The sequence below is a fragment of the Oncorhynchus keta genome, chromosome 7 (genome assembly GCF_023373465.1).
Source record: "Oncorhynchus keta strain PuntledgeMale-10-30-2019 chromosome 7, Oket_V2, whole genome shotgun sequence".
Classification (NCBI taxonomy): domain Eukaryota; kingdom Metazoa; phylum Chordata; class Actinopteri; order Salmoniformes; family Salmonidae; genus Oncorhynchus; species Oncorhynchus keta.
Window position 1 is genome coordinate 40,633,868 of NC_068427.1, and position 12,037 is coordinate 40,645,904.

General features: G+C 42.3%; 1 protein-coding gene across 1 annotated transcript; it reads left to right on the forward strand.

The window, feature by feature from the left end:
* Positions 1-7,613: 7,613 nt before the first annotated feature.
* zgc:162780 (uncharacterized protein LOC555377 homolog) lies at positions 7,614-11,016 on the forward strand. Its single transcript, XM_035774250.2, has 7 exons — positions 7,614-7,749; positions 8,366-8,485; positions 8,780-8,943; positions 9,903-10,116; positions 10,229-10,332; positions 10,455-10,592; positions 10,706-11,016. Exons 2-7 carry the CDS (start codon positions 8,375-8,377, stop codon positions 10,797-10,799), a joined length of 825 nt encoding a protein of 274 aa, XP_035630143.1. The 5' UTR covers positions 7,614-7,749; positions 8,366-8,374; the 3' UTR covers positions 10,800-11,016.
* Positions 11,017-12,037: the final 1,021 nt, after the last annotated feature.

Genomic DNA, 12,037 nt, shown 5'->3' on the forward strand with positions numbered 1-12,037 from the left:
TCAAAGCTACAGCTTGTCAAACAAGACATTTGTGGAGTGGTTCAAAAAAGGGTTTTAATGACTTCAATATAAGTGTATGTAAACATCCAACTGCAACTGTATATTATTACATATTAACTGAATGAACAAAGAAAGTGAAGAAAGAAGGGTATTTGCAGAAGCTGGCTTTCAAAACTATTTCAACATCGGAAACTATTCTGTAATTGTCACGGCCGTCAAAAGAAGTGGACCAAAGTACAGCGTTGTAAGCGTACATTTTATTTTATTTTAAAATGTCGCCAACAAAACAACAAACAAAAGAAACAACCGTGACGCTTACAGGGCCACAAACAAAGTTAACTACCCACACTGAAAGGAGGGAAAGCCCCATGCCCTATCTGTGGACATAGAACAGAACTGAAATAATTGTATTTCTATGGTAACAAACCAATGCCACTTAATCCGCTTAGTGTCATACATACAATACCAGTCAATAGTTTGGACACACCTACTCATTCAAGGGTTTTTCTTTATTTTACTATTTTCTACATTGTATAATAATAGTGAATACCTCAAAACTATGAAATAACACATATGGAATCATGTAATAACCTAAAAAGTATTAAGCATATCAAAATATATTTTGTATATTCTTGAAAGTAGCCTCCCTTTGCCCTGATGACAGCTTTGCACACACTTGGCATTCTCTCAACCAGCTTCACCTGTAATGCTTTTACAGTCTTGAAAGAGTTCCCACATATGCTGGATACTTGTTGGCTGCTTTTCCTTCACTCTGCCGTCCAACTCATCCCAAACCATCTCAATTCAGTTGAGGTCGGGTGATTGTGGAGGCCAGTTCATCTGATGCAGCACTCCATCACTCTTCTTCTTGGTCAAATAGCCCTTACACAGCCTGGAGGTGTGTTGGGTCATTGTCCTGATTAAAAACAAATGATTGTCCCACTATGCGCAAACCAGATGAGATTTCCTATTGCTACAGAATGCTGTGATAGCCATGCTGGTTAAGTGTGCCTTGAATTCTAAATAAAATCACTGACAGTGTCACCAGCAAAGCACCCCCACACCATCACACCTCCTCCATGCTTCTTGGTGGGAACCATACATGCAGAGATAATCCGTTCACCTACTCTGCGTCTCACAAAGACAACGGTTAGAACCATAAATCTCAAATTTGGACAGATTTCCACCAGTCTAAAGTCCATTGCTCGTGATTCTTGGCCCAAGCAAGTCTCTTCTTATTATTGGTGTCCTTTAGTATTGGTTTGTTTGCAGAAATTCAACAATGAAGACCTGATTCACACAGTCTCCACTGAACAGTTGATGTTGAGATGTGTCTGTTACTTGAACTCTGTGAAGCATTTATTTGGGCTGCAATCTGAGGTGCAGTTAACTCTAATGAACTTATCCTCTGCAGTAGAGGTAACTCTGGGTCTTCCTTTCCTGTAGCGGTCCTCATGAGAGCCAGTTTCATCATAGCGCTTGATGGTTTTTGCGACTGCACTTGGAGAAACTTTCAAAGTTCTTGAAATGTTCTGGATTGACTGACCTTCATGTCTTAAAGTAATGGTGGACTGTTTGCTTATTTGAGCTGTTCTTGCCATAATATGGACTTGGTCTTTCACCAAATAGGGCTCTGTTCTGTATACCACCGCTACCTTGTTACGAAACAACTGATTGGCTCAAGAGCATTAAGGGAAGAAATTACACAAATGAACTTTTATTAACAGGTCACACCTGTTAATTGAAATACATTTATAGTGAATATACCCCATGAAGCTGTTTGTTTACCAAGGGTATCCACCAAAGAAACGGTGGCTACTTTGAAGAATCTCAAATATAAAATATATTTTAATTTGTTTAACACTTTTTTGGTTACTACATGATTCCATATGTGTTATTTCATAGTTTTGATGTCTTCACTATTATTCTACAATGTAGAAAATTGTAAATGTTGAAAATAGTAAAGAAAAACCCTTGAATGACTGGTGTGTCCAAACTATTGACTGGTACTGTGCATTGAGCGAATAAAACATTAGGAACACCTGCTCTTTCCGTGACATAGATTGACCAGGTGAAAGCTATGATCCCTTATTGATGTTACTTGTTAAATCCACTTCAATCATTGTAGATCAGCGTTTTCCCAAACTCGGTCGTGAGTTTTTTTCCCCCCAACACTACACACCTTAGGTGTAACAGTACCAGTACAGAGTCAATGTGGAGGCTATATACAGGGGTAACAGTACAGACTCAATGTGGAGGCTATATACAGGGGGTACCGGTACAGAGTCAATGTGGAGGCTATATACAGGGGGTAACAGTACAGACTCAATGTGGAGGCTATATACAGGGGGTACCGGTACAGAGTCAATGTGGAGGCTATATACAGGGGGTACCAGTACAGAGTCAATGTGGAGGCTATATACAGGGGGTACCGGTACAGAGTCAATGTGGAGGCTATATACAGGGGGTACCGGTACAGAGTCAATGTGGAGGCTATGTACAGGGGGTACCGGTACAGAGTCAATGTGGAGGCTATATACAGGGGGTATTTTATTCATTTTTTACATTTCATTTCACCTTTATTTAACCAGGTAGGCTAGTTGAGAACAAGTTCTCATTTGCAACTGTGACCTGGCAAAGAAAAAGCAAAGCAATTCGACACATACAACAACACAGAATTAGACATGGAATAAACAAAACAGAGCCAATAATACAGGAGAACAAAAGAAAACAAAAAGTCTATATACAGTGAGTGCAAATGAGGTAAGATAAGGGAGTTAAGGCATTAAATAGGCCATAGTGTCGAAGTAATTATAATATAGCAATTAAACACTGGAATGCTAGATGTGCAGAACATGAATGTGCAAGTAGAGATACTGGGGTGCAAAGGAGCAAGATAAATAAATAAATACAGCATGGGGATGAGGTAGGTAGATAGATGGGCTGTTTACAGATGGGCTATGTACAGGTGCAGTGATCTGTGAGCTGCTCTGACAGCTGGTGCTTAAAGCTTGTGAGGGAGATATGAGTCCCCAGCTTCAGAAATGTTTGCAGTTCGTTCCAGTCATTGGCAGCAGTGAACTGGAAGGAAAGACGACGACTGGCTTTGGGGGTGACCAATGAGATATACCTGCTGGAGCGTGTGCTACTAGTGGCTACTATGGTGACCAGCGAGCTGAGATAAGGCGGGGCTTTACCTAGCAGAGACTTGTTGATAACCTGTAGCCAGTGGGTATGGCGACGAGTATGAAGTGCGGGCCAACCAACGAGAGTGGAGGTTAGTTAACAGTGTCCAAAGAGGGGCCTGAAGTATACAGAATGGTGTCGTCTGCGTAGAGGTGTACCAGAGACTCACCAGCAGCAAGAGCAACATCATTGATGTATACAGAGAAGAAATCCCCTCCGATTTGACACACTGAACTCTATCAGAGAAGTAGTTGGTGAACCAGGCGAGGCAATCATTTGAGAAACCAAGGCTGTCGAGTCTACCAATAAGAATGTGATGATTGACAGTGTCGAAAGCCTTGGCCAGGTCGATGAATATGGCTGCACAGTAATGTCTCTTATCGATTGCATTTATGATAGTGTAGAAGGTACGGTGGGATTCAAAATGGTCGGTGATCTGTTTGTTAACTTGGCTTTCGAAGACTTTAGAGATAGGATAGGGTAGGATAGATATAGGTCTATAGCAGTTTGGGTTTAGAGTGTCTCCCCCTTTGAATAGGGGGATGACCGCGGCAGCTTTCCAATCTTTGGGAATCTCAGACGATACGAAAGAGAGGTTGAACAGGCTAGTAATAGGGGTTGCAACAATTTTGGCAGATAATTTAAGAAAGAGAGGGTCCAGATTGTCTAGCCCGGCTGATTTGTAGGGGTCCAGATTTTGCAGCTCTTTCAAAACATCAGCTATCTGTATATGGGTAAAGGAGAAATGGGGGAGGCTTGGGCGGGTTGCTGTGGAGGGTGCCGGGCGGTTGACCGGGGTAGGGGTAGCCAGGTGGAAAGCATGGCCAGCCGTAGAGAAATGCTTATTGAAATTCTCAATTCTAGTGGATTTGTCGGTTGTAACAGTGTTTCCTAGCCTCAGAGCAGTGGGTAGCTGGGATGAGGTGCTCTTATTCTCCATGGACTTTACAGTGTTTCCTAGCCTCAGAGCAGTGGGTAGCTGGGATGAGGTGCTCTTATTCTCCATGGACTTTACAGTGTTTCCTAGCCTCAGAGCAGTGGATAGCTGGGATGAGGTGCTCTTATTCTCCATGGACTTTACAGTGTCCCAGAACGTTTTTGAGTTTGTACTGCAGGATGCAAATTTCTGTTTAAAAAAGCTAGCCTTAGTTTTCCTAACTGCCAGTGTACATTGGTTCCTAACTTCCCTGAAAAGTTGCATATCACGGGGGCTATTCTATGCTAATGAAGAACGCTACAGGATGTTTTTGTGTTGGTCAAGGGCAGACAGATCTATTCCTGGTTCTACATTTTTTGAATGTGGGATGCCTATTTAAGATGGTGAGGAAGGCACTTTTAAAGAATAACCAGGCATCCTCTACTGTCGGGATGAGGTCAATGTCGTTCCAGGATACCCCGGCCAGGTCAATTAGAAAGGCCTGCTCGCAGAAGTGTTTTAGGGAGCATTTGACAGTGATGAGGGGTGGTCGTTTGCTCGCAGACCTATTACGGATGCAGGCAATGAGGCAGTGATCGCTGAGATCTTGATTGAAAACAGCAGAGGTGTATTTGGAGGGTGAGTTAGTTAGGATGATATCTATGAGGGTGAGTTAGTTAGGATCATATCTATGAGGGTGAGTTAGTTAGGATCATATCTATGAGGGTGAGTTAGTTAGGATCATATCTATGAGGGTGAGTTAGTTAGGATCATATCTATGAGGGTGAGTTAGTTAGGATATCCTATCTAGTTGAGATGGTGAGTTTGTTAGTTAGGGTGATCATATCTATGAGGGTGAGTTAGGATCATATCTATGAGGGTGAGTTAGTTAGGATGATATCTATGAGGGTGAGTTAGTTAGGATCATATCTATGAGGGTGAGTTAGTTAGTATCATATCTATGAGGGTGAGTTAGTTAGGATGATATCTATGAGGGTGAGTTAGTTAGGATGATATCTATGAGGGTGCCCGTGTTTACGGATTTGGGGTTATATCTGGTAGGTTCATTGATAAGTTGTGTGAGATTGAGGGCATCAAGCTTAGATTGTAGGATGGCCGGGGTGTTAAGCATGTCCCAGTTTAGGTCACTTAGCAGCACGAGCTCAGAAGATAGATGGGGGGCAATCAAATCACATATGGTGTCGAGGGCACAGCTGGGGGCAGAGGGGGTCTATAGCAAGCAGCAACGGTGAGGGACTTGTTTCTGGAAAGGTACATTTTTAGAAGTAGAAGCTCAAATTGTTTGGGTACAGACCTGGACAGTAAGACAGAACTCTGCAGGTTATCTTTGCAGTAAATTGCAACACAGCCCCCTTTGGCAGTTCTATCTTGTCGGAAAATGTAGTTAGGAATGGAAATTTCAAGGTTTTTGGTGGTCTTCCTAAGCCAGGATTCAGACACGGCTAGGACATCTGGATTGGTGGAGTGTGCTAGGGCAGTGAATAAAACAAACTTAGGGAGGAGGCTTCTAATGTTAACATGCATGAAACCAAGGCTTTTACGGTTGCAGAAGTCAACAAATGAGAGAGTCTGGGGGATGGGAGTGGAGGTAGACACTGTAGGGCCTGGATTAACCTCTACATCACCAGAGGAACAGAGAAGGAGTTGGATAAGGGTACGGCTAAAGGCTAACAGAACTGGACGCCTAGTACGTTCAGAACAGAGAGTAAAAGGAGCAAATTTCTGGGCACGGTAGAATATATTCAAGGCATAATGTACAGACAAGGGTATAGTAGGATGTGAATACAGTGGGGGTAAACCTGTGCATATAGTGATAATGAAAGAGATATTGTCTCTAGAAATAGCATTTAAACCAGGTGAAAAAAATATACAAAATATATATACATGGGACACGACAAGACAAAGGACAAATACGTCTGACTGCTACGCCATCTTGGATCAACGATGCCGCTGTTCTATCCTGCCGGCACATCGTATTACCAGCCAGCTGTATGTTGAAGGTGTCGTCGTACAGCCACGACTCCGTGAAGCATAAGATGTTACAGTTTTAATGTCCCGTTGGTAGTTTAATCTTCCTCGTAAGTCAGCAATGTTATTGTCCAAAGATTGCACGTTTGCAAGCAGAATGGATGGAAGTGGGGGTTTATTCGATCGCCTGCAAATTCTCAGAAGGCAGCCGGACCCCACTTTCTGCGCCTCCTCTTCAAGCAGATCACGGGGATCGGGGCCTGTTCCCGAGGAAGTAGCGTATCCTTCGCATCGGGGCTCGCCAGTGTCATGAATTGAAAAAGAAGATTCTGCTAGTCCGTGGTGAGTAATCGCAGTCCTGATGTCTATGAGTGATTTTCGGTTATAAGAGACGGTAGCGGCAACATTATGTACAAAATAAGTACAAAAATAAGTTACAAACAATGCAAATAAGTGAACAAAAAAACACAATCGGCTGGGGCCACGTGAAACATCTGCCATCTTCTCCGGCGCAATGAATCATGTATGCATATAGACACATCTGAAACTGCTGTATATTATCAAACTTCAAAAACTTGTCCGGATTTTCTGTTACTTCCTTTTCAATATGGGGTCAATCAAATGTATCATAATATATCAACAGGGTTATGTAACATAGCTGAGAGAAGAACTGTATCATAATATATCAACAGGGTTATGTAACATAGCTGAGAGAAGAACTGTATCATAATATATCAACAGGGTTATGTAACATAGCTGAGAGAAGAACTGTATCATAATATATCAACAGGGTTATGTAACATAGCTGAGAGAAGAACTGTATCATAATATATCAACAGGGTTATGTAACATAGCTGAGAGAAGAACTGTATCATAATATATCAACAGGGTTATGTAACATAGCTGAGAGAAGAACTCAACAGGGGTAAAATCATAATATATCAACAGGGTTATGTAACATAGCTGAGAAGAAGAACTGTATCATAATATATCAACAGGGTTATGTAACATAGCTGAGAGAAGAACTGTATCATAATATATCAACAGGGTAGCTGAGAGAAGAACTGTATCATAATATATAACATAGCTGAGAGAAGAACTGTATCATAATATATCAACAGGGTTATGTAACATTGCTGAGAGAAGAACTGTATCATAATATATCAACAGGGTTATGTAACATAGCTGAGAGAAGAACTGTATCATAATATATCAACAGGGTTATGTAACATTGCTGAGAGAACTGTATCATAATATATCAACAGGGTTATGTAACATTGCTGAGAGAAGAACTTGAAATTTAGAGAGATATCTGAATGTACAATATCTAAGTAAGCAGGGAGACTGGCTTTTTTGTATTTTCCCACCTCCAATCATCACTGAAAAGCCACCTCATTGGCTAACAAGATTCCGATCCCTCCCCCATTCCATCTCCACAGGACTTGTTATTAGTTCTGACACCCCACACAGCTTTCTGTGAACCCATGTAACCCTGGCCCCCTTCTTAAAAGGCCTCATTGCCAAACAACCCACATCCCCATGAAGCCACTGCCCATGCCCCTTCCTTTCTCTATCCCGGGGCCTCTCTCCTACATGCCTGTCCTAACACGTATTGTTTTCCCTAGAACTGGGCCTGTGAAATAAGGGAATTTCCGGAGGTGAGTGTGCATCTGTATGTTTGTTTGTGTGTGTGTGATCACATTTGTTTATGTAGCGACCACACGCCAGTGAGAAGGAGCAACCTGGTTTCAGAGCATTTCGTATTATTCTGTACATAAATCCGAGACACTCCATTTAGGGGAAAGGGGGATACCTAGTCAGTTGACAACTGAATGCGTTCAACTGAATTGTGTCTTCCACATTTAACCCAACCCCTCTGAATCAGAGAGGTGTGGGGTGCTGCCAATTTAGTATGATATGTTATGTTTCGTATGGTCTGTATTAATTTGTGGATGTCCGTCACCAATTTCATATGATACGTTACAAATTACAATTTGTTGTTGCTAATGTTGGCTAGGCTAGGGGTTAATGTTAGGAGTTAGGTTAAAAGGATAGCTAAGAGGGTTTTACCTTAAGTAATCTTGTCTTATGTAACCATACCAAACGTTACATATCAATTATCATTTGAATGTCTCCGATGTACTTTTACTGTGTTACGTCTAGTCTATGAGACCAGGCTGGAAAGAGAGCCTGAGTTGAAGTAAAAGCCGTAAAGTAGCAGGAATCTTTCTGAGTGAAAGAGAACACTTCTATTCCTGTTGTTTTCTGCTGTAGCTCAGTGGCATGGCCCATCGTCTGTTTGAAGGTAAGGAGCATGCTACCTCCTACTGGAAGTACAGGGTCTCTCCCTCAGCTCAGCTCATTGAAGAAGTCATGTCCTTCCTAAAGAAAAAGGTAGGAGTGACATACATGTTTCACAGAATACAAAAGACTATTTGTTTGTTCTTATTTTCATGCAATATGTACAGTATGAGTTCAAATCATATAGTTACTGTCTGTGGATGTAAAATATTTTCAATGACAAATAGTAGTGCAGAATTAAATTACAGAATTAAATTGCTGCATGTTTTATTCCTGCTTTTCAATGTTTTACTAATAAACTGGACAGTCTCTTGCCTTAAAAAAATGTCACATATACTAATGATGTCTCATACCTATGTGTGATGATCATGTGTCTTGTCTTGACAGAGGGGCGTGCAGCCCTGTGACCTGGCAGTAGACGTAGGCTGTGGGTCGGGTCAAGGGACCGTGCTCCTGGCCCCTCACTTCTCCTCAGTGGTGGGGACCGACATCAGCCCTGCCCAGTTGGAGGTGGCCCAGGAGCACACCACCGCCCCTAACATCTCCTACAGGTCAGAGCCCCAGAGAGGTGGAGGTCTTCAGGAGGAGGATAGGGTTGTATTTCATTGTAGTGACACCGACACTGATTCAAACCCTCTGATTCAAACTCATTATAGTCACAGAATGAGTTTTGGTATAAGTAGTATTTATAGGGTAGTGTAGGGGGTAGATTTTATGTACAGATGTATTTATTTATGGGGCATTTCTCTGAGATCTAACAAGAGTCCTAGTATAATGCAGATAATAAACTGAGTGGTTCATGAATGCTGATTGGCTGACAGCCGTGGTATATCAGACCGTACACAACGGGTATGATAAAACACGGCTCTAATTGCGTTGGTAACCAGTTTATAATAGCAATAAGGCACCTCAGGGGTTTTTGGTATATGGCCAATATACCACAGCTAAGGGCTGTATCCAGGCACTCTGCGTTGTGTCGCGCTTAAGAACAGTCCTTAGCTGTGTTATTTTGGGCACATAACACACCCCCTTGTGCCTTATTGCTTAACTAAACCAGTGTGATGGGAGAAGGAACGATAGGGTTAGAGTCCTTTGTTGAAGGGGACACGGTGAAATTAGGCCAAGGGCCAAGACAGACAATGGGACCCTTGTCTGCTCAAACTCATGCATTTCTCCCTCTAGTGAGCAAACAAAGAAGCTACAGCTACTAATACTGTTCTGGAACACATCTACACGTACAGTAGATGTTCCCAGTTAGGACTGAATGAAGGGAGTCCTATCCATGGAACCAAACCAAAACACAACATTGTGTGTGAATTCTAGTCTGGTTCCAGATTTGTTAGTGAATTTCTGTCAACTCCTATTGTGACAATAATCTTAGGAGTTGGCAAAACAGCACTAACTGATCTGGTACCATTCTGTCGGATATCTTTAAATTACAACATGACCTTGTGTTTATATGTATGTATCCCTGTGTCAGTATGTCTCACGTCTCTGTGTCTCTGTTTAGACAGTGCCAGGCTGAGGAGCTGCCGTTTGCAGACAGCTCAGTGGACCTGGTGACGGCCATGTCTGCCTTCCACTGGTTTGACCGGCCGCGGTTCCTCCAGGAAGCCCACAGGATCCTGAAGGCTAAAGGTTGCCTGGCCCTACTCAACTACACCATGGATATGGAGCTTGACTATGGAGACTGCTCCCACACACTCAACACAGTCTGCAAAGAGGTCTGGAAACGTTATCAAATAGAATAGACATGTATTATACAAACACATAAGTCGATCGCGTACATGTTTGTTTTTTCAACATTTGTATTTTTTATTTATTCTATCTCATCAGTTTTATGCTGCACTCCTGCCCTATCGTAACCCCTGCCTGGGCCCTTGCTCTGTTGCTCTTTACAAACAGTGCTACGGTTCCATCCCCTACACAGAGAAAGAGTGGTGAGGCTCGGATACATCCACTGCCCTCGTTGCTATTACCTATGTACTTACAAGAAGTGTTTGATTTGATGTACAAGATGGGTTGGGTATACTTTAAGGTAATGCTAATGCTGTGTTGTTAGGCAGGAGTGTATGTGGGTGAAGAAGTCCATGACTCTGTCCAACTACATGGGTATGATAGAGTCCTTTTCCAGCTACCAGGCTCTACTAAAGAAAGACCCAGAGGAAGCCAGCAGACTGTCAACTGACATCACCCACAGGTTGGTCTCTGACACAATCCCTAGTTGATGCTGGTCAAAAACGTAAAGGTAACATTTCATGTTAAATCTCGCATCCATCTCTCCCCCTCTCTCGTTCCCTCTCTCCTCTGCAGACTGTTGGCTGTGATGGGGGTGACCTCCCCAGAGACTGAGCTTGTGGTTGGAATAAGGTATTTCTTCCTGCTGGCCTGCAAGTCGGAGGACTAGCTACCGATCGCTGACTGAGACTACACTGTGTTCCCTTTGAAACGGGACACTCTAAGATGTGCTACTACTTATCTGTCTTGATTGTGTTATTGACTGTACGCTTCTCAACTGTGTTGTTTGATTTTGTCACACTGCTTTGCTTTATCTGGTCGCAGTTGTAAATAAGAACTTGTTCTCAACTGGCCATCCTGGTTAAATGAAGGTGAAATAAAATGGATTAATGGCGAACATGAGAAATTATAGAACAAGTGATTACATTTGTATTATAACTTTCCAATGATTGGCATCTCATTTGTTATATTTGTCACTCTGGCTACAGTTTTGTTTACTTTTAAGCACACGAACCTAGCCCAGTGCTATGAGTGATACCAGATTTGTGTGTGTGTGTGTGTGTGTGTGTGTGTGTGTGTGTGTGTGTGTGTGTGTGTGTGTGTGTGTGTGTGTGTGTGTGTGTGTGTGTGTGTGTGTGTGTGTGTGTGTGTGTGTGTGTGTGTGTGTGTGTGTGTGTGTGTGTGTGTGTGAATAGAGGGATCTCTTCATGGCTAAAAGTACTGGTACCTAGCACAGCACTTTCTGTATCCAGTTTTCCTTCGTGGATACAAGCTTCTATAGATTACTTTTCAGAATGTCTATGTGTGGGTGTTTCTAAGTCCTAAACTCCAATGGCGGTCTCTTTAGCTACACAGTCTGGTCATGATCATTTAATGTTGCCAAAACAGAATTTTTCACACAGATTACATGACATTTGAATAGATGCTACCTGCACTCTGCTGACTAAGGGGCTGTTCCAACTATGGTCACTAGAGGTCATTGTTTGAATGTTCTATTCTCAGCCAGGCCAATCTTTTTGAAGAAAACACATTTTAATCATATCTCTATTTGAGCAAAATGTGTAGTTTTGTTATGATCACAAGAAAATCTTAATAATTATGGTCTAGAGCCCCACAAATCTGAATGTTCTATCATAAAGTGAGAACAATTCGTTTCCCTGGCTGATATGGCTTCTACTTAGAAATGCTACAAGAGTAAATGAATAGATGACATTCACTGCTATAAACCGGTCTCCAATACAATCACATCATGTACACAGACCTACTTCGGACCTTCGTGTGAAAAGGCAGTCCATTGTCTGTTTTGTCAACGACACCGATGCATTCCAAACACTTGTGCTAACCAGATGATCCCAATAATTTAGGTAGCCTAGTAAACGAAGACCCCTCTGGTATGATATTCTTGAT

What these genes read in the sequence shown, in the direction of transcription:
- zgc:162780 (XM_035774250.2), top strand. Translation starts at nt 8,375, where the DNA reads ATGGCCCATCGTCTGTTTGAAGGTAAGGAGCATGCTACCTCCTACTGG. An exon ending in TGTCCTTCCTAAAGAAAAAG is followed by an intron (nt 8,486 to 8,779) that starts GTAGGAGTGACA and finishes TTGTCTTGACAG; the next exon opens with AGGGGCGTGCAGCCCTGTGA. An exon ending in GCCCCTAACATCTCCTACAG is followed by an intron (nt 8,944 to 9,902) that starts GTCAGAGCCCCA and finishes GTCTCTGTTTAG; the next exon opens with ACAGTGCCAGGCTGAGGAGC.